Source organism: Copadichromis virginalis, linkage group LG20 (genome assembly GCF_057382275.1).
Source record: "Copadichromis virginalis isolate Kocher_CV1m ecotype Utaka linkage group LG20, C_Virginalis_male_GT1.1, whole genome shotgun sequence".
Taxonomy (NCBI): domain Eukaryota; kingdom Metazoa; phylum Chordata; class Actinopteri; order Cichliformes; family Cichlidae; genus Copadichromis; species Copadichromis virginalis.
In genome coordinates, this window is record NC_140637.1 from 1,488,206 (window position 1) to 1,507,138 (window position 18,933).

General features: G+C 40.9%; 2 protein-coding genes across 2 annotated transcripts; both read right to left on the reverse strand.

The window, feature by feature from the left end:
* Positions 1-4,143: 4,143 nt before the first annotated feature.
* Positions 4,144-6,644, reverse strand: phlda3 (pleckstrin homology-like domain, family A, member 3). The gene is made up of 2 exons (XM_085443443.1): positions 5,806-6,644; positions 4,144-4,705 (listed from the first exon to the last, which is right to left on the reverse strand). Exon 1 carries the CDS (start codon positions 6,235-6,237, stop codon positions 5,815-5,817), a length of 423 nt encoding a protein of 140 aa, XP_085299569.1. The 5' UTR covers positions 6,238-6,644; the 3' UTR covers positions 4,144-4,705; positions 5,806-5,814.
* Positions 6,645-7,798: 1,154 nt separating this feature from the next.
* On the reverse strand, positions 7,799-16,841 carry csrp1a (cysteine and glycine-rich protein 1a). The gene is made up of 6 exons (XM_085443442.1): positions 16,526-16,841; positions 14,080-14,189; positions 12,306-12,474; positions 12,095-12,224; positions 11,919-12,015; positions 7,799-8,775 (listed from the first exon to the last, which is right to left on the reverse strand). The coding sequence occupies exons 2-6, from the start codon at positions 14,186-14,188 to the stop codon at positions 8,699-8,701; spliced, it is 582 nt and encodes a 193-aa protein (XP_085299568.1). The 5' UTR covers position 14,189; positions 16,526-16,841; the 3' UTR covers positions 7,799-8,698.
* Between the last annotated feature and the right edge of the window lie 2,092 nt (positions 16,842-18,933).

Genomic DNA, 18,933 nt, shown 5'->3' on the forward strand with positions numbered 1-18,933 from the left:
AATAAGACTCTCAAATTATGACTCGTTTTATGTGTGCTTTCTGGTTATCTGACCTTTCTCTCTCAGTTGGAGTTATGTTACCTACAACCTGAATAAATTGTTCACCTGGAAAACTCATGTCCTCTAAAACCACTGCATGCTTCCCCTCAATTCCAGTAAATCCTCAATAAAAAATTGACTCTCAAGACTCACCTGAAAACGCCATGAACCTGTTTTATCTTCTCCTGCAGTCTTCTGGTGCTCCACGGCTTAGTCCCTGCACCGCGCTCCATTACTAAATACTTCCCTGTATCTTGACTTTGCACTTTATTCGTTGCTTGTGAAAATCAAGAGTTAAACTTCCATCGAGTTTTTGTGATTATGACACTAATATGGCACTAGCAGACCAATGCACAAATGCAAACTGGTCAATCACCTCTTAGGAGTGTCAAAGAGGCATTATTAACAGACTGCAGATAGCTGTATAGTGCATACTGTAGACGACCCTGCAAGCAATCAGTGCAATAAAAAGCATGATGTCACACTGACAAATGGAAAAATATAAACTGGCATCAGTGTGCCAAGACGTCTGTCATCATATCGAATCTACCCCATATCAGATAAACAAGGGGTAATCTGAACATGGCAGGGGGGAAGAGACCCTCTTCCAAGACAAAAGAAATATTCAATTCAATTTTCAATTTAATTTTATTTACATAGTGCCAAAACACAACAACAGTCGCCTCAAGGCGCTTTATTTGGGGAGATATTGGCTCTATTTATCTGGTTTCCAGGATCATCTATAACTGATAAGTGCAAAACTGTAGACCAGGAAGTTAAACCATCAAATACACCAAAAAATGAGTTCTCACACTGCATATTAAAAGGAGATTTAATAAAGGACATTGCAGTCTGTCCCTTTCCTTCTGGATTGAGGCATGCATGTTGAGGAGGGATTAGTCCCAGACTTCTCTACGCAATCATTCTGGTGATAATAATAGGGCTTAGGCAGCAATGATAAACATTATGTTAACATTCTCATATTAACATCTTAGCACGCTTAACATATTTAACTCGTGATATTGTCATAGTGAGTACAGCTACATGAACCTGGGGCATGGTTTTGTTTACTAACACCTGAACCTCGAAGGAGAGATTAAAATGCCAGACATGCATGTGAGGGCGTCTTTGATGGACAAAGTGAAACCTCGCCACACCGTCTGTAATCCAAATGAAGACAAAAGGGTGGCTGCACCCACCACAGAAATTCTAAACACATGTCTGCTATTACTTATAAATAGGTTGCTTAAGTTTCCTACAGATATATACAAAGATATTCATATTGTCTAATAATTTGAGGTGCTGTCTGATGAGATGATTTTATGTGTAAAATGTGTAAACTGAGAGATAAATAAACCTTAACTCAAGAGTCGGAATCAGCAATGCTCAGTGAAATTGCAAAAAACTTAAGCGCTGTGACTCAGACTCTACAAGCCTCAGTGAGAATGTTAAAGGTTAAAGTTCACGACAGTACAATTAGAAAAAGGCTAAGCAAATATGGCTTGTCTGAAAGGAGACGGCTTCTGCTCAGGTGTTGCGATGGCCCGGTTAAAGTCTAGACTTAAAATGCTGAGGCAGGACCTTAAGAGAGCTGTGTACTAATAACTGCCTGGAAACTGAACTGAAACAACATTTAAAGAAAGAGAGGGCCAAACTTTCCAACTTTCCAACAACAATTTCCAGAAACTGATAAAAGTCAACCACACACACACACACACACACACACACACACACACACACACACACACAAAGGCATTCTGTTTGCAGTCCTGCACAGTGTGTGACAACAGATAATGGAGAATGTAAACCAAAGAGGGAAAAAACAGAAAAAAACTTTTTAAACACACAGATTATCTGAGAACTTGGATAAGCCCGACACAGATTCATGCACACAGACTGGTGTACACACACACACGGACATTTTCCTCACTTAAAAGTGGCGAGACAGACCTCTAGTGGTTTAATATTTACACAGCAGCTCCATCTCTAGAAGCTGAGAAGCTGGAGGCTTGCCAACGATTTTTGAAGTGAGCTCTGGTCAGTGAAGAATGCACTCCAACATAAACTAATCAACAGACGGTCCCATTGGTGTCAACATCAGGAGAACATTGTGAGTCCACATCTGACACCACTCTGGTTCTTAATTAATTGTAGCTCTATTTTCCATGTTTGTCAGATTCCCTGGAAAGATGATGTTTAAACAGAGAAGAGCTCGAGAGGATGTGGAGGGTGAAGGTGACGGTGGTCCCCGTGGTAATCGGAGCACTCGGTGCGGTGACTCCCAAACTAGGCGAGTGGCTCCAGCAGATCCCGGGAACGACATCGGAGATCTCTGTCCAGAAGAGCGCAGTCCTGGGAACAGCTAAGATACTGCGCAGGACCCTCAAGCTTCCATATAGAAATGAATAATTGCACTGAGACACGCTTAAAAGAAGTGGATGACACTTTGGTGTTGTGAGGGAGAAAAAGATGCAAGTTAATGTATGTTTTCATATAATACTGTAGATACATGTTTGCTATTAGCTGGTATCTTGTCACTTTCATAACTGTTCCATCACATTCTAGTCGACCCCCCCAAAACAACACTTTTTTAAATACTTATTTATTCTAGATATTGGCCCAATTACTTATTGTCAGAGGGTTATAAATGTAATCTTACCATCACCAACCAGCTGACAACTAGCTAGCTAAATAAACAATAACAGCTGGTTAAAAACTACCTTTATGCAAGCTAATGTTAGTCTCAAGTCTCCTAAAAAACAAAGTTTCCCTCTGATAAACAGTTTAGTTACATTCTCACATCATATGAGAGTCTATTTGTTAAGTGTCCGAGTCCTACCATGTTAGATTCTCTTCAAAGAAAGTTTCACAAACGCCAGCTACAAGCAGCTAACACCTGCAATGCAGCAGTGCTTACCGACAAAAACTCACCTCAGTGCCTTCATCAGACAGAAGTTAGCTTCACTGACTCATCAGCTTTACACTTTAAATTTCACAGCCTCCTCCAGAGTAAACAGAGGTGGACACAGGTATATTGGCAGTTGAGGTAAACAGCAGACTAAAAGCCTAAACAGGGCATTCTAACTCATTTTACATCAGGGGACACATACACCTAGTTACTTTGGTGTAGTATTAATGACTGTGGGGAGATTAGATTAGATCAGAGTTCTTGCTGGGCCCTCATTGTTTGACACCCCTGGATTACACTCACTACAGATGAACAGCCACTATAGCAAACTAAATTCTGTTGACTGCAATCTGCTGACCTCTAGTGGTGAGATTTTACACACTGTACCTTTAAAGGTGTAACCTCTCCACGGCTCTACTTCACATATATTCTCTGTGAAACCTGCTCTCCACACAAATCCACACACGCAAACATACTGCTTAATACAATGATCCATCTCTACTTCTTGCAGCACTCCTTGTCCTTTGCTGACTCATGCGGTGTGGCAATGGGGGTTTTCCACAGGAACACGAGAAGTTGCTCTACAACTAGCCCTTTATTCTAAAAGTGCACCGAGCCACACAGCTAAACATATCACACACAGACTGCTATATTCTTGATATACACACAAAAACATGCACAAGATGATTAAATGAACAATAAATTCTATGTCTCCTTGACAAGAATCTGCTGATGCTTAGGTCTGGATGAACTTCATGCTGGGTGTGCACACACGTTCCTGTAGGTGAATCTGTGTGGGTGGATGTTTGTGTGCACATGCCTCAGGCTCACTGTGCTTCTCATTAGTCCTCCAAACCGCTCAGAACAAAAGGTGCCCTGACTTCAGCACACACGCAATAGCAGGAAAACCATGCCACTGTGTGTGTGTGTGTGTGTGTGTGTGTGTGTGTGTGTGTGTGTGTGTGTGTGTGTGTGTGTGTGTGTGTGTGTGTGTGTGTGTGTGTGTTTTCCAGAGGCTATAACAGCAAGGTTAACGCACAACCGGAAACAGATGAGCTTAGCAATTAATGGTCTGAATCTAAAATAAACTGTGGCTGACAGTTCAGTGCTAAAAGACTTTAGACTTCCCAGTGAACAGTGAAATGAAGTGAAACACCATTTAAAAATAGAAGACCAACTAAAATATGTCAGAAAAATCTGGATTACAAAAATTTATTATTATTATTTTACAGTTCTAATACTGTACATGGTTTAAGCAAATATGTAGTATACAGAGTGCAATATATCAGAAACAAAATACTTCAATTCCATCTTTAGAAAACCTCAAAGATCTGCTCATTCTGTAAGTTAAAGTTTTCAAAGTAAGTCATACCAATCCTTCAAAAACAAGCCTGCAGAACAAATCGACTCCTGTTTCAGCAGCGTCAAAAACTGTCGCAAAATGATGTTCAAAAATGAAGATGCTACTGAAACATCAAGGCACAAAGGGTAAACTGTTCCCAGAAAACAGCTTTTTTACGCAGGAGTCTCCAAATTGTCCTTAAGCAATGAGATCAGGACAGAAACAAAGTCTTTATCCACAGTTTATCAGATTCCTATACTTTGCAAGTGAATGAGGGAAGACAAGATGAGTTTCTGTGACACTTGTTCTCAGTCGTTTGTTCCATGGTCACTGATGACCTTTTTGTGCATCCTCTGGATCTGGTGAGTTGTACTACTTTCCCCTTCTTATTGATTCCCTCCAAGGAAGTAGGAAGGCTGAAGGAAGAGAAAAAGATTTTTATTTATTTTATTTTTTACCATTGAAAAACGAAATAAATAATTTAAAACACGCACACGCACAGATATGGTTATTAACGTCTATGTTCAGCAGCAGGGTCGCTCAAAAGTGCATTTGTAATGAGTTAAATTGCACTGTTACCACGGCTCCTAAGTTAATTTAGGCACTTGACTAGAGCTGCTCTCTTAAAGAACCATCGCTGCAGATTCCTAAACTGTGAGCTCATAGTTCAGACTCACACATTTGGGTCACGAGTTCATTTGAGATGACCGGTTTCATTAAATAACTCTGTTTCCATTAGATGGTGACGACTGTACCCTTGATCTCAAAAGTCACAACGACAGATTTAACACCCTTAGTGTCCCACTGCTTCATGTCAACTAAACCCATAAGGAAAGTCAGTGTGTGTGTTTGTGCGCGTGTTTAAAAATACTCGACTGCTTGGTGAGGGAGGGGCAGGCAGATGTTATTTTGAAGGCTCACGTTGCATCTTAATTATGTCCTCAAGTGAAGCTGGTTTGTGTCTACTGAGGTGTAGTACAGGCAGATGAGCATAGTAAGAAAAACTCGGAGAGGACTCTAACTCGGTGGAACATCTAAACACTGAAGTGGTTCTTGTAAATAACCTTCAGCACGAGCTTAACGTGAGTGCTTCTCAGCTCTGTGTCACCTCATTCCCAAGAGTCTCGGTCTTTTCATTCCTTTCCATCCAGCTATTGCAACAACTTGTTTGGTGATTAGCACAAAAAGGAAATAACATGTTAAGTCAGGTGTTTTACTGCCGGCACACGGCTGTGCGTTTAGCTGCCAATTGCTTGAAAAACCAATAATAATAATAAAAATAATGATGATGATGATGATGTTTGTTTAGCTGAGGTATTTGCTTGGGATTCACTGCCAGTCTCAGTTACTGGGAGTGAACTTGAGGATATTTGAGCAATGAGAGGGTGTGGTGCCACTCTCTCCAGAGCCCAGATAAAATGATTTCTACATAAATGAAATAAAAGCTTTCCCACGCCAATAAGTCACACTTTGACTTCTAGCTATTTCAGTCCAACCAGACAACAACTTAGGATACCTTCGACAATCAGAGCTCCTCGTCCTCCCCAGTGCTGCCCAGGTGTCCCGTAGACAGGTGCCGGTTCCTCCCGGTCTGCACGGCTTGTAGGTTCTTATAGCGCACCAAAGCCAGAGCAATCTCTGCGTTCCACGCTGTGCCGTCCTGCGGACACCGAAAGTCAATTTCCTTGCCCGTAACCATGACCACAGTGAAGTACACCAGCCCTCGCTTATACTCCACGCAGTCCACCGTGACCATGCGCTCAAAGTGAAGCTCCTTGACTTTGGAGCTCGACGCCAAACCCGGAGCATCACCGCCGCCTCCTTTGCAGTTGTGCAGGCGCAGCCCGTCCTCAGTGAGGACGCAGCGCTTCTTCTTCCACAGCTGGAGAAGTCCGCTGCTGCGCTTCTCTAGCAGTCCGTCTCTCATCGCCTTGGCCGCGAAGGACATTTCCACGCTGAAGGAACCTCTTCAGTACCAGACACTAGACAACTTAATCCTCTGATAGATACTGAATCTATTAAATACGCATCGCGTGTCTTGCCGTATCAACGTCCCTCGGGGAAACAGATTCGCTACAGTAAATATGATGTTAAACACATTTGTCTATTACAACAAGGTTTGTGAATAAGTTCCGTCTGTGCGCAATGACAGGACACCGTGCGGGTTGGTAGGCTGCTCTGCCTGGATATGTTTGAACATGCCCGGCTCCTGTCTGGACCTTCTCCCCCTTTCAACTAGCACCCGCCTCCTTCTCAGTGACGGCAGGAGAAGATCCGGGCTGTTTATGAAATTCCCATCTTGAGTGTGTGCGTCAGCGTGCAGTGCGCGCGAAAGAAAGACAGGCACAGAGAGTCAGTTAGTGCACGCTGACAGTTGTGTTTTACAGCACTCTGCATAGCAGCCTTTTTATGTGTTTCAGTGGTGGAGAGAGTGCTCAGAACTTTAACATAGCAACACCAGGGTAAATATACTTCTTAGTCTTTACGAGTTAGCTCACTCAAGTAAAAAGAAAAAAGTATTAAATAAGCAAAAGTAGTGCAGAATGGCCAATATCAGAATAATGGATTATAATTACGAGTACACCAGTATGTTCATGTTTAATGCTGCCAGTGGTAATTATGGGCCTAACTTGATTATTGGTTACCATTTTTTCTTCTGTTTATGCTATTCATCTTCAAAGTAACTCGTTATCAACGTGAGAGCTGTGGAGGAAAGTGCAACGTTTTTTAAAAACTGAATTCCACAACAAAGGTAAACACAGAGTAGATGGGTTCAGGCCTGACCATCTCCCTTTGAGGTCGCAGTGCACCTGTAGAAAAACCTGCTAACACACCTTTCTGTATAAATGAGTAAACTAAAATGCTAATATGCTTAAAGTGCAATAAGCGCTCATTTATAAGCCTTGAAACTCCTTATTAGAAACTATGTAATCTCGCCTCTCTGAGAGCTGGAATGTGAGTGGGTGGCATGGCGGATAAAGTTGGATAAAGAGTTCAAACTGCTGAATGACTAATCAGTGATCATCACCTTCTGGAAACAATGTCGTTACAAGGTAGGGCTACACGCAAAGATGTCCAATTTGCCTCATCTACAGATTTCACATTAAGGATGAAATATTTACAACTAGTGAAATAAAAATGTATATTTCATTTGATTAACAGATTATATTTTCATAACTTTAGAGCTCCGCTTTCACTTCTCTGTCGAACTAATGTGGGAAACATCAGTGATGGAATTTGTTGGTAAATTCTTTCTGACATTCTTACGTGATAGATAAGCTTTGTGGGTGGAGTGTATCTGTGATTCCCCTAATTTTACAAGATACTGGACTTACCTGGTCCCAGTGTGTCGCGTGGTGTGAGAGGAATGGATACGATGTATCCTGCACGTGTCGTTTCTTAAAACAGAAACCACCACCTATGATACTCGCCTCAGACACAAACCGAGACAAGGAGGCCGAGGAGGCAGTTTCACTTCACTTTGTGCCAATAAAAACAATGACACCAAATACATTCTCTCTGTAGTTTATTTATCATCATGCTATTCAGAAAGCATACCGCAATTGTGAAATTTTAGATGGCTGTATAGGTTATCTTGTGATGTTAAAAGGTGATCGTCTGACAAAAAGTGATTTCCGTTGATTGTATGTCTTTTTGTGTGTGTTTGTGTGCTGTTCTTTTTAATATCTCTGTTTATATTGATAAATAGTCTGCAGTCAGCACCATTTACGAAGGTGTTATATATAAAATAAAAAATTCATCTGTTTAGCAGGTTTCTTTTTGACATTATTGTACACACTCTATATTCTATAATATAATCAATCCACCTAAAACATCTTTGTATAACTGTTGTGTTATTTGGTGCAACCTCTGCTGCAGTGACAGTTTTACATTCGTTATTAAAGGATGTATAAAAGTCTCTGATTGCAGCTTCTACCTCATGACAGAAATATATCTTCTGACTTCAAGTGGCTCGATATCAACCAAGAGAGATGTTTGACACACGTTTCACAGACCAACAAGTGATTTACAACCATTTAAGTACGAACAATAATTTCGGGCCAAATACCGGAAATCGTTTTTGGCAGGCGATCATTTTTTATGACAACACCAGGGGTTGCAAGTGTTGAGAGAAAAAATAATTCTTAATGAGAGGACGATATTTTTGAGTGCAAATCACCCATGCAGTTTTACATAGATATTCATGTTCACTAAATGTGCATATGTGGCAGCACTGCAATAGTATTCACCTGTTTCTATGGGATTATGAAGGTGTCATCCTTTCGACTGTACAGTTTATAAAAGCAGCTTTCTATCAAGCGCGTCTGTGGATATAGGTCGTCTGCCCCCTGCAGGAAGAGCCAGGCAGTGCAGTAATCTGGAGCTGTGCTGCTGAAGATACGCGGTTCCTACTGAGTGTGCGCCAGCGCCCCGGCTCCCAGTCCATAGCCAAATCCTTTGGGACCAAAGTTTTTGCCGTAACAAGCTGTTGAGAACAAAGGTAATGCCATAAGACTCCACACTTTGCCATCCTCCCATATAGCTCACGGTGGCCTGCTTTGATCAGCTTTGATTTCCATCTGGCAAACATGATATTCCTCGATTGAATTCCTCACAGGGACCAAAGTTTCTTCAGGATTGTTGGTAGAAGGACTTTTGACTTCCCCCTCAAATGTTTTTTTTAGGCCATGCTGTCTTCTGGATCTACAGACTCACAGATTGAGTTAGCATTAGCTCAAGCTGGTGTGCACCACTTAGCAACGGCCTTAACAAATAAATTTTACATATGAGCAAACTAAAGAATATATTGCACCACAGCTCCCATGCTGGTTCTTCTATATACAGACTATTTCATTTGTGCGCCTCTAAATGCTCAGTGTTACCGCTCAAGTGCAGATTCTGTGGCGTGTTTCGGCCCTGAAACATGATACCAGCGTTAGATTTACACCTTTGCGGCTGTTAGATTGCAGGAATGAGTAAACACTTTAATTCAGCAGTTTAATTCTGAACTTTGTTTGCTGGGTCTCATATTCCTCAGCTACATAGCCCATACTGAGTACCTGAAAAACGTGTTTCTCTGTATGTGCCTATACATGGGGCTGGGTTGTCCCAGACACAATAAAGGGGTTAATGTGCCCATATAACAGAATATTGAGCTGAAAGGTGTTGGACCCTGGGAGCATTGATAAGCTCCGCTATTCATCACCAGTGGGTTCAATTTACAGTACACACCTACAAGGTATTGTGACAAAATAATAAAAACGAATATGAGCCTGTGATGTTGTGTTAACAACATTGTTGGATTATACACTTGCCGGCCACTTTATTAGGTACACATGTTTAACTGGTCGTTAATGCAAATGTCCAATAAGCCAATCACATGGCAGCAAGTCTGTGCATTTAAGCATGCAGATGTGATCAAGATGACCTGTAGAATTACTATGGGGAATTTCAGAAACTGCTGATCTACTGGGATTTTCACACAGCGATCTCCAGGGTTTACAGAGGATGCTCTGAAAAAGAGAAAATATCTAGTGGGTGGCATGTATCTGGAAGAAAATGCCTTCTTGATGCCAGATGTCCGAGGAGAATGGCCAGACTGTTTCAAGCGGATAGCCAGGCAATAATAACTCAAATAACTACTTGTTACAACCAAGGACATCTTTCTCTGACTGACCTCTGTCTCCTTTGTCAGCTAATAACGGCACTGAGTGTTGGGATCCTGGGTCTTTTTGACCCAACGTTTTGAGTTTTACTTTATTTTGATGTTTATGATTCATGTTTAAGTTCATTGGGTTTTCTAAGTTCACTTGTTTATTAGTTTCCCCTTGTGTTTTCAACCCCTGTGTTAAGTCTCTCTTGTCCTTTATATGTTTCATGTCCTTTGTTGTCAAGTTCACGTTGTCACGTCTGCGTTTCATTATGTTTCCTGTTTTATTTTGAAGAGGTCCCGTGTTCCTGCGTTCAGTGTATTCAGCTTTATGTTTCCCCTGTGATGTTGTTATGTTCCTGTGTGTCAGCTGTTTCCCCCTGTGTTCCCACTTCCCTCATTAGCCTCCTGTGTGTATTTAGTCCGTGTTCTCTCACTCAGTCTTTGTCAGGTCATCTGTTGTTTCACCGTGTTTCCAGGTCTGTTGATATCAGGGTTTTTCATGTTGTATTTTAGTTCACCTGTTTAGGTTAATGTTTAGTTTGTCTTTGCTCATTGTTGTGTCTTTTTGTCAGCCTTATTAAACGGCTCGCCTTTTGTTAATATTCAAGTTTTGTTCCAAGTTCGTTCATGTCTGCATTTTGGGTCCACTCTTCACAACACATACAGTCTGCCTCAGCGAGACTGTGACACTGAGGCTACTATGTGCAAACATTCAAAATTGGATGATAGAAAATTGAAAACATGTTGTCTATCCTTAATTTCTGCTACAACGTTTGGATGGCATGGCAGGGTCAGAATTTGGTGTACATCCTGCCTTTTATCAACAGTTTAGACTGCTGATGGTGTAGTTGTGTAAGAGGTAGTTTCTTGAATCACTTTGGGCCCATTAGTACAGCTTGAGCACTGATTAAACACAAACAGCCTACCCAAGTGCTACTGCTTGTCTTCAGATGGCTTCTTTCAGCAGAGTAATTCACCAGATCATCTCAAAGTGGTTTCCTGGACATGACAGTGAATTCACTCAAAGGGTCTTTACATTCACCACATCCCAATCTAATAATTAAGTTCAGTTCATTTTGTTTATGTAGCACATTATCACAAAAACAGTTACCTCAAAGCCCTTCTTACTATAGTTAAAGACCCTACAAAAATAGAGCACTTTAGGGATGTGGTAAAACCGGAGATCTGTGTCATGGATGTGCAGCGGACAAATCTGCAGCGACTGCGTGATGCTGTCATGTCAGCGTGGACCAAAATCTCTTTCCAGCACCTCGTCTAATCGGTGATGTGAAGAATTCAGGCAGTTTTCAAGGCAAAATTGGTTCAAGCCATTACTAGCAACGTGTACCTAATAAAGTGGCTGGTGAGTGTTTGCTGGTATTTATTGAAATGAGTCAGAAAGTAATAGATAAAGTTATTTTTTCATTTAGCACATAGCTTGATAGCTATACAGTGCATAGTTTGTGTAATTAATTTATAATAGGCTTACAGATTTTGATGAAGAGAACCTTTCGGAGTCATTGTTTAACTTGTTGCAGGCATGAACTTTGAATCCCAGGTTTAGAGTTCAACTGAAATCATAAAACTTCTATTTTTCTGAGTAACTGCACCCTCTGTTGTATTCTAGGGTTTATTACAACTCATTTGGCCATTCTTATAAAAAAGGAGTTCGTTTTTAACCACAAGCCTCATTTATAAAGACTTTTTTTCCTTTCAGCCCAAGTTATATATATTTAGTGTTCCTATCACCTATATTATCTGTTTCAGATCCTTCCTGGGCCTGAATGGGTTAGCTTTCCTAGCTTTGCGCCCATGGAAACACATCTTAATTGTGACAGTCATTGACCCATGGGAAATGTTTGAAGTTTGGACCCAATGTGGAGGTATGTTACACCTGCATTCTTTTTAAAGGCCAGCAGGTGGCAGTAAGTGCTGTTGTCTGGTTCTATAGAAGTCTTTGAAAGAGAGAGTTTTACCTTTGCAGTAGATTTCCCCTTCCTTATCAGCTAGTGTGGTTGATTCAAGGCTCTTCCCACAAGTGGCGCATGTAAAACATCCAGACTTATGCCATGCCTGTAAACATATACAAGCCTCGTTTTAAAGCAGTTGTGTTTTTCTTGCATGCGCGCATATATGCTTGTGTTTTGCTTACACTCCCAGCTCCCATCACTTTCTCAGCAGCGTAGACAGACTTGCCACAGCGAGGGCATTTGTCTGATCCTCCAAACTTCTGAGCTAGCTTGGAGGGGTTTGGGTTGGTGGTAGGACGATGGGGACCGGGTCTGATGGGTAAAGAAGGCAACAAAATGTGGATAAGGAGCCTTAAAACCATCAAAAAGTATGCTTGCCTGTGTGTTACTCACTCTTCAGGTTTAATTCCCAGGGACTCTCCTTTGTCCATGCTGAGGGTTCCTGCTCCTTGGCCATAACCATAGCCTTTTGGCCCATATTTCTTACCATAGCATGCCTTGCAGTAGACTTCATCCATATGAACAGCAACAGTTGTGCTGTCCAAATTCTTCCCACACACCACTGTACAAAGAGACACGTTATTATTGTTTTGCATACCTTTGCACTTTTCGTTGAGTACGTTCATGTGTTTATAAAGGCTCCCAACTGTTTGCCTTATAAGGAACATTTTGTTTGAAGGAACATGTTCTCATCTAAATTCCATCACAGGAATGTTTGATTGTGATGCAAGAACACAAATAACTCCTCCAAACCCCATGAACCCACATTTCTTTCAAGATATCTAATTTATCATTATGAAAGATTTACAGTACACAAGAGATGAATACTTGTATGTGGAGTGGTCAAAATGTTTTGTCTGATGTTTCCTTTTTGAATTGCTGTGAGCATTTTAGCAATCCTGCTAGATTGTATCACTTCCAGGAAATCCTGTTTCCATTACTCGCAGATGCATATTTGCAGTTTTACCAGACAGCTCAACAAACATCAACTTGTTGACCCAAGCTGACCTAAACTACATGTTGGGGATCATAACTGGTGAAGACAAACCCAGCCCCAAGTCAGTGTACTCTTAGTTCTGAGCCCAAGCTCGGACAGATGGGGATGCATGCGTCAGGATGGGTATTTGGTATAAAATCGTTGGCAGATGAAATATGCAGATTGTCAAGAATTCTATTTTCTGGGTTAACAACTGCTATCGGTGCAAGGCCAGTAACTATAGTACTTTTGACTAGGATAGGGTTTGCAAGAGTTCAGGAGAGGTGGAGGCAGATGATTGGCTATGGCAACACCTAAAGAGAAAAGCCAAAAGAAGAAGAACAACTAAAAGAAAGCTCAAATAGACACTAAACAGTGGTCTTCAGTGTGAGAGCCATCAGTGTCCAAGCCAGAAAAAGCCAAAAACAGGAGCACCACTAGGAGCGCAACCTGAACCAAGATGGCGCCCGGGGTTTACTGGGTTCTCCACCTTAAATTCATCGCTGGTAGTTCTACCATCCTGATGCATATTAAGGAGAACATTCAGCATAAACAACCTGAAATGTGCTGCTATTTCTTCCTAGTTTTTGAAGTGGACTTCCAGGGAGTGACGCAGCGATAACAGGAATGGTCCCAGAGGTTTACAAAAAGCAGGAAACCAATCTAGAAGTCGATAGAGGCCAGAAATACACCGGCATCCTTTTGGTTTTTTCATCGGCCTAGTTGCAGACTGTTTTAATCACATTTTATAAAGACACAGGACTCCTCTAGGTTAGTAGACTTTTTGCTCGTGCGACTCCTTGGAAGATAAAAAGGTTTTGTAGTGCTAACACATCAATGTAAATAACTGGATTTTATAAAGATACAAGACTTTTATATGAAACTGGCTAATCCTGAAATGTGTTGATATTTTTTCTCTCTGCAGCTCATCTGAATAGACTCTGACAGGAAGTTAGAGCGAAAGGGGAACTGATCAGCTTAAGGCTCAGTTTCTAGGAGACACACACACACAAAAATTAATAGACCAAGATGTAGTTCAAATATAGCTCAGCCAGACTTATACAGCATTTTCTCTTTGTCTGCACATACAGACGGCTCATACACATTAGGTGAATATTACATGTGCCTGTAATACGTGCCAAAAGTTCACTGGGCTCCACAATCACAGGAAACAGCAATCGGTTAACTCACTGCACAGGAAGCAGGATCTATGGAAGCTCCGCCCGTCACAGAGAACCTCTTCTGCAAAGTAAACCGTCTTTGAACAGCGGCCACACTTGTTTCCTCCTCCCAAAGGCATCCTTTAGTAATCCATGTTACACAGACACAAAAACAGACATATTTTGATATGAAATGAAGCTTTTGGTAAAACATACGGTAGAAACAGCTGGAAATGCACCAAAAGGACCTTAAAGGTGCTTTAATTAATGAGTGGAAAGGGCCCTGAATAGAAAAACAGATGAATCAGTGGACTGTTAAATAGAACCATCATGGAAACGCAAACAGTTATTGTTTTAGGAAACCTATTTAAACAGCCTTATTTGGTTGCCTGTACATCTGGCTTTGTAAGGCTAGGCTAGTAATTATGTTCCTGCCAGTTCTTTGTGGTTTCTGTAACGGACAATCAAGCCAGAACTGCAGTGGAAAATTCTAGAAGAGTTCTTTTCTGTAAAAGGGCCAAAAACGAAAGGTCTCTTTCTTAAAAAAATAGAAGCAGTCATTGTGGAAGTTATGCGTAAGCATGATTTTCTGAGGAATGTTAAAGTCGATGGCATGTGAAAACCCTGCCATCCAGTCTGTTTCCCTCCCTGTCCATTCTTGCATATCTACTTCCACATTCCTGACCGTGTAAACCCTCCTCCCCCTTTTTCATGGTCATGTCTCACATTTATCATCTACAGCTTCAGCCCGTCACCACACAGCACCTAATACCTGCAGTTGTGTTTTATACGGCTCAAAATATGTCAAAAAAATTGACAACTCCATCAAGGCTAGCTTGCTTTTTCTAACTTAGATTACCTAAGACTTCTGGGCACAATATACAGTATGACTCACTCAGAAATAACAGGCGGTACCACATGGCCTCTGACTCTATTTAAAAATGTTAAAAATAACTTAGTACTTATACTTACTGTGAATATGAGCTCATTTCACTATGATACAGAATCATACGCTGCCTTTTTTGTCACTGTAAACGCAGTTTCTGTTAAGGGAACTAATGCAGTTTTCTTGGATGTAGCTGAGCCTTTAGAAAACTCTTATTCCAGTTTATAAATTATACGAGTTATTTATACATATCATGTACAGTCACATGGCTTCTTGTGTGTTAAATTATTCTGCACCCTACATCTTTCATGTAGAATTTAAAAGTGCTACTATCAATGAAAATAATTATAAAAACAGGGCTGTGTTGCTTGGTAATCACTGATATTTGGCTTTGCTTTGCAGCTTTAAGTTGAAGCTCAGTCATATTGTCTTGTATAGAAATTGAAAAAGTCACAGTTACAACTCACAAAGAGACCACAGGCACAGCCACGGAAGTCTAAACTGTAAAGTTTAGGGAAGCAGTGGTGAATGAGAGTTTTGGATGCATAGCTCAGAAGAAAGTGAGAGGTCTGCATCGTAAATGTTTATATGAGGAAGATGGAGACTAGCTGGCATTTTCAGTATCCGCTCATAAAGGATGGCAGTTTGCGTAGTTTTACAGTCTTGGAACATTCCTCAATCCCACTTAAAGCAGAAATGCCGGGAATGTTTTTGGACCAAGCAGTGATGGAAACATTTTAGAGTTTTCCAGCTGCCGACTTTGGAAACTATGACTTGAAATCTCCAATAAATGTCTCAGTCTTCCATGTCATTTTGGAAGGGTGACAATCAGCATCAGCATCAGTGGTTAAAAGCTTTTGTTGTTAGCAATGAGCCCGGCTCCCAGCTTCAGGACCGAGTATGTAGATGAGAAGGTGAGGAAAATGCTCGTGGATAATCAAGGCTATCAGTAATTGCTTAACTTTGTGTGGTGCTGTTGTTGATGCTTGTTCACTGATAGAATGGGACTGAGTTGACAGTCAGTTTGACCACAGGAGGGGAAATTCATAGAGAAGTGGGAGAATTGTCACTTGATGGATGAAAAGGTTACTGGAGACATTAGTTTTCCTTACATATACGTTACATAAATATTCTGTGTATCTGCTAAATTATTTCCATCAGGACGAATTCGAGCTCATGCTGATTGTGGTGGCTTTGCATGTTTAGACCTGCAAGGACACGCAGATATGAGAATGCTTTAGGGAAGGAGCAGTAAGGACTGGAAATTCCTACAAATCAGGAAGTCCACTAACAAATTTAATGTGACAGCATGTGATATCTGTGTGATTCAGGCAGAGCGTAATGTTGGTGAAAGTTAGTAGGAACTTGCTGTGCTGTATTTTCTTTATTGTGCATTACTATTCCTCTCTTGCGTTAATGTTTAGCTGCTCACTCTGAAACACTTTGCTGTAACGGAAACATAAAGGCACCCTGTGGTATTGTGGTATCATAAGTGTTGCAAGTGTCTTTTCCATCATGCATCAACAAAATAAGAAATGAGACAGAAGCAAACAGAATCCATCAGAACTCAAAATAAAAAATCTTTACTTACTTGCAGCAAGTAGAAGCTGTCAGTGAGGGATGATGGGCAGGAAGATCTTTCACAGGTCAGAGTAGCGTAAATGGAGCTGTGTGGTATGTTCAGGAAACCAGCTGTCCACAGTTAACTTTAAGTATGCAAGAAAAATAAAAAGGTCAGTCCTCTTAAAAACCTGATTTGAACAACTTTTACTGTGTTGCTATCCTTCAGGAGAGTGTTGGTGCGCTCCTCTCCGCTTTAACACTGTTCCAGATGTGTCGAAAGGGAGGAGCTTCTGCTGTTGCTGCTTCAGCCTGTAAACTTAGTCTGTGTGGAGGATCAGGGGAGCTTACTCTCCAAGTGAGAGCAGACGCAGTGAGAGCGAGAGGTGGGGTTGAACAGGAGTGAGCCGGGCTTCAAAAGCTGTGTGCTGGCTCGCACAGCCGAGAGATTTTCTTGTTGATTGCACTCCGTGTTTTGCAACTCTCTTGCACAAGGGCTGCCCTTCAATTTGTCAGACAGCCGCCAACAAACACTGAACCGTGATACTAAACTACATGAACTTCACATTGCTGAAAGACTTTCATCATGCATAAACATTAGTGTTCCAAACTGTGATCAGGGAGGATATTTTTTCTTGAAATGCAGACAGAACACAGGGCTTTCCTAGATTTCTTTAAGTTGTAATAAGAATGTGTAAAAGTGACCTTTGAAATAAATGCACAGAGAATTCGCTTATTCGATTATTGTTAATGTTTTAATACGGTGCTTAGCATTTTTATTAGACCAGCACCCAATGTCAGGTTTACCCCACAGCTGCCCTAAATTAACAGTATTATTATTATTGAGATGTTAAGTTACAGTTATTTACGTGTATTTCTGAACAGAAAAGATTTAGTTTTATTGGTTGAATGTTATGCTTGTCAAATTTCTGACTTTGCTGAGAAATGCAGTTAGCTGGCTCAGATTTATGCTCAGATTTGAGCATAAAACCATGAATTCGTTTTGTCATTTGCCTCATAAATAAAAATGTACGTTTTAGCTTCGTTTTTGACAGATTTCTAAAATATTTGTGTCTTCGTGTTTTTGTGACATCTCATCTTAACAAGCTTCACAATCAGTAGACTTCTTACTCTGTTCTACTACCTGCTCACAGGTTAACCTTTAACAGCTAATCAGTTTGAGTTCAGCTCTCAGCGTGATGTAATTTCAGAGTGATTCTATTTTATTACCAGAGCATTTAATGACCTTTAGGCACGAGCAGCAAAAGGTCACCCTGATATGCTTAATGGATGAGAAACAACAGAAACAGATGTGAAAATGTGTATATGAAGCATCCAGCTTTAACCTGACTTCACGCTACTGCCATCATGTGGTTAAGATGGGTAATATCAGCAGGATGCATTCCTGATTTTAATGTTAGATGCTTTTTGGAAATTTACTGGGTAACTTGTGCTGTCATTTTCTGGGAATAAGAAGAAAAGGAGAAAGTTTTCAAGGCTTTTTCAAAACTAATCGGCTTGTTTATATGATACCCTTCAATGCCCGGGTGGCACGGTGCCTGTGATGTTGTCATTGTTGCAATAAAGTGTTTGAGTTCATTTAATAAAAGTTAAGTAGTACAACCAAGTGTTTTAGAGTACCACGGCTGACAAACCTAATAGTATTTTTCTTATTCATATGTGTAGAGGGATTTTTGAGGGCTGCAGGTGTGAAAAGACCTTTAAGACAGTCACAGCATCGCTTGGAGTTTAGAAGTGACTGACGTAGATCTTCATGCTATTTTAATGGCTTCTTTTTTGCCCGTTTTTCACAGAGAGACAAACTGCTCCAATTACATTACCTCTTCCTCAGCTTTCACCTGAGCAGATTAATAATAATAATAATAATAATAATAATAATAATAATAATGTGGGCATTCCCTCTTAATTATGTGCTGAGATTATACATGGCCTAAAGTGAGAGTGTACTAATTTGCAGAAAGAAGCAAAGCTCAGTGGAAGCCACTTGACATTAATGTGTGCAAGAGGAGCCCTTTAATGAGCCGTTTTCTGTTGGTGGCATTTGGTGCTGGCAGATTCAATGACAGGCAGCGTTGATGAATGCAGTCAGATTCTTTCAGTTCCCCTTTTCCATCAAGCTGAAGTGAAATGGGATTAGTTCGTGCAGCATGCATAGAATAAATGAGACTAATTGCAGTTCAGGACATCAAGTGACAGATTCATTATTGTCTTGTTGTGTGCCGAGTCAGTGCTCACGTTTTCATAGTGCCACTGACTTCAGGGCAGCCTCGCATCACCACATGAGCAGCATTCTGCAGTTTTCTATGTGTCATTTATTATTTGCTTCATCGTTTGGTCATTAACATGTAATACAAATAAGGACAACTGCTGTCTGTGTTGTCCCTTATGCTAAGTTTACCCTGACACAAACAGCTAACG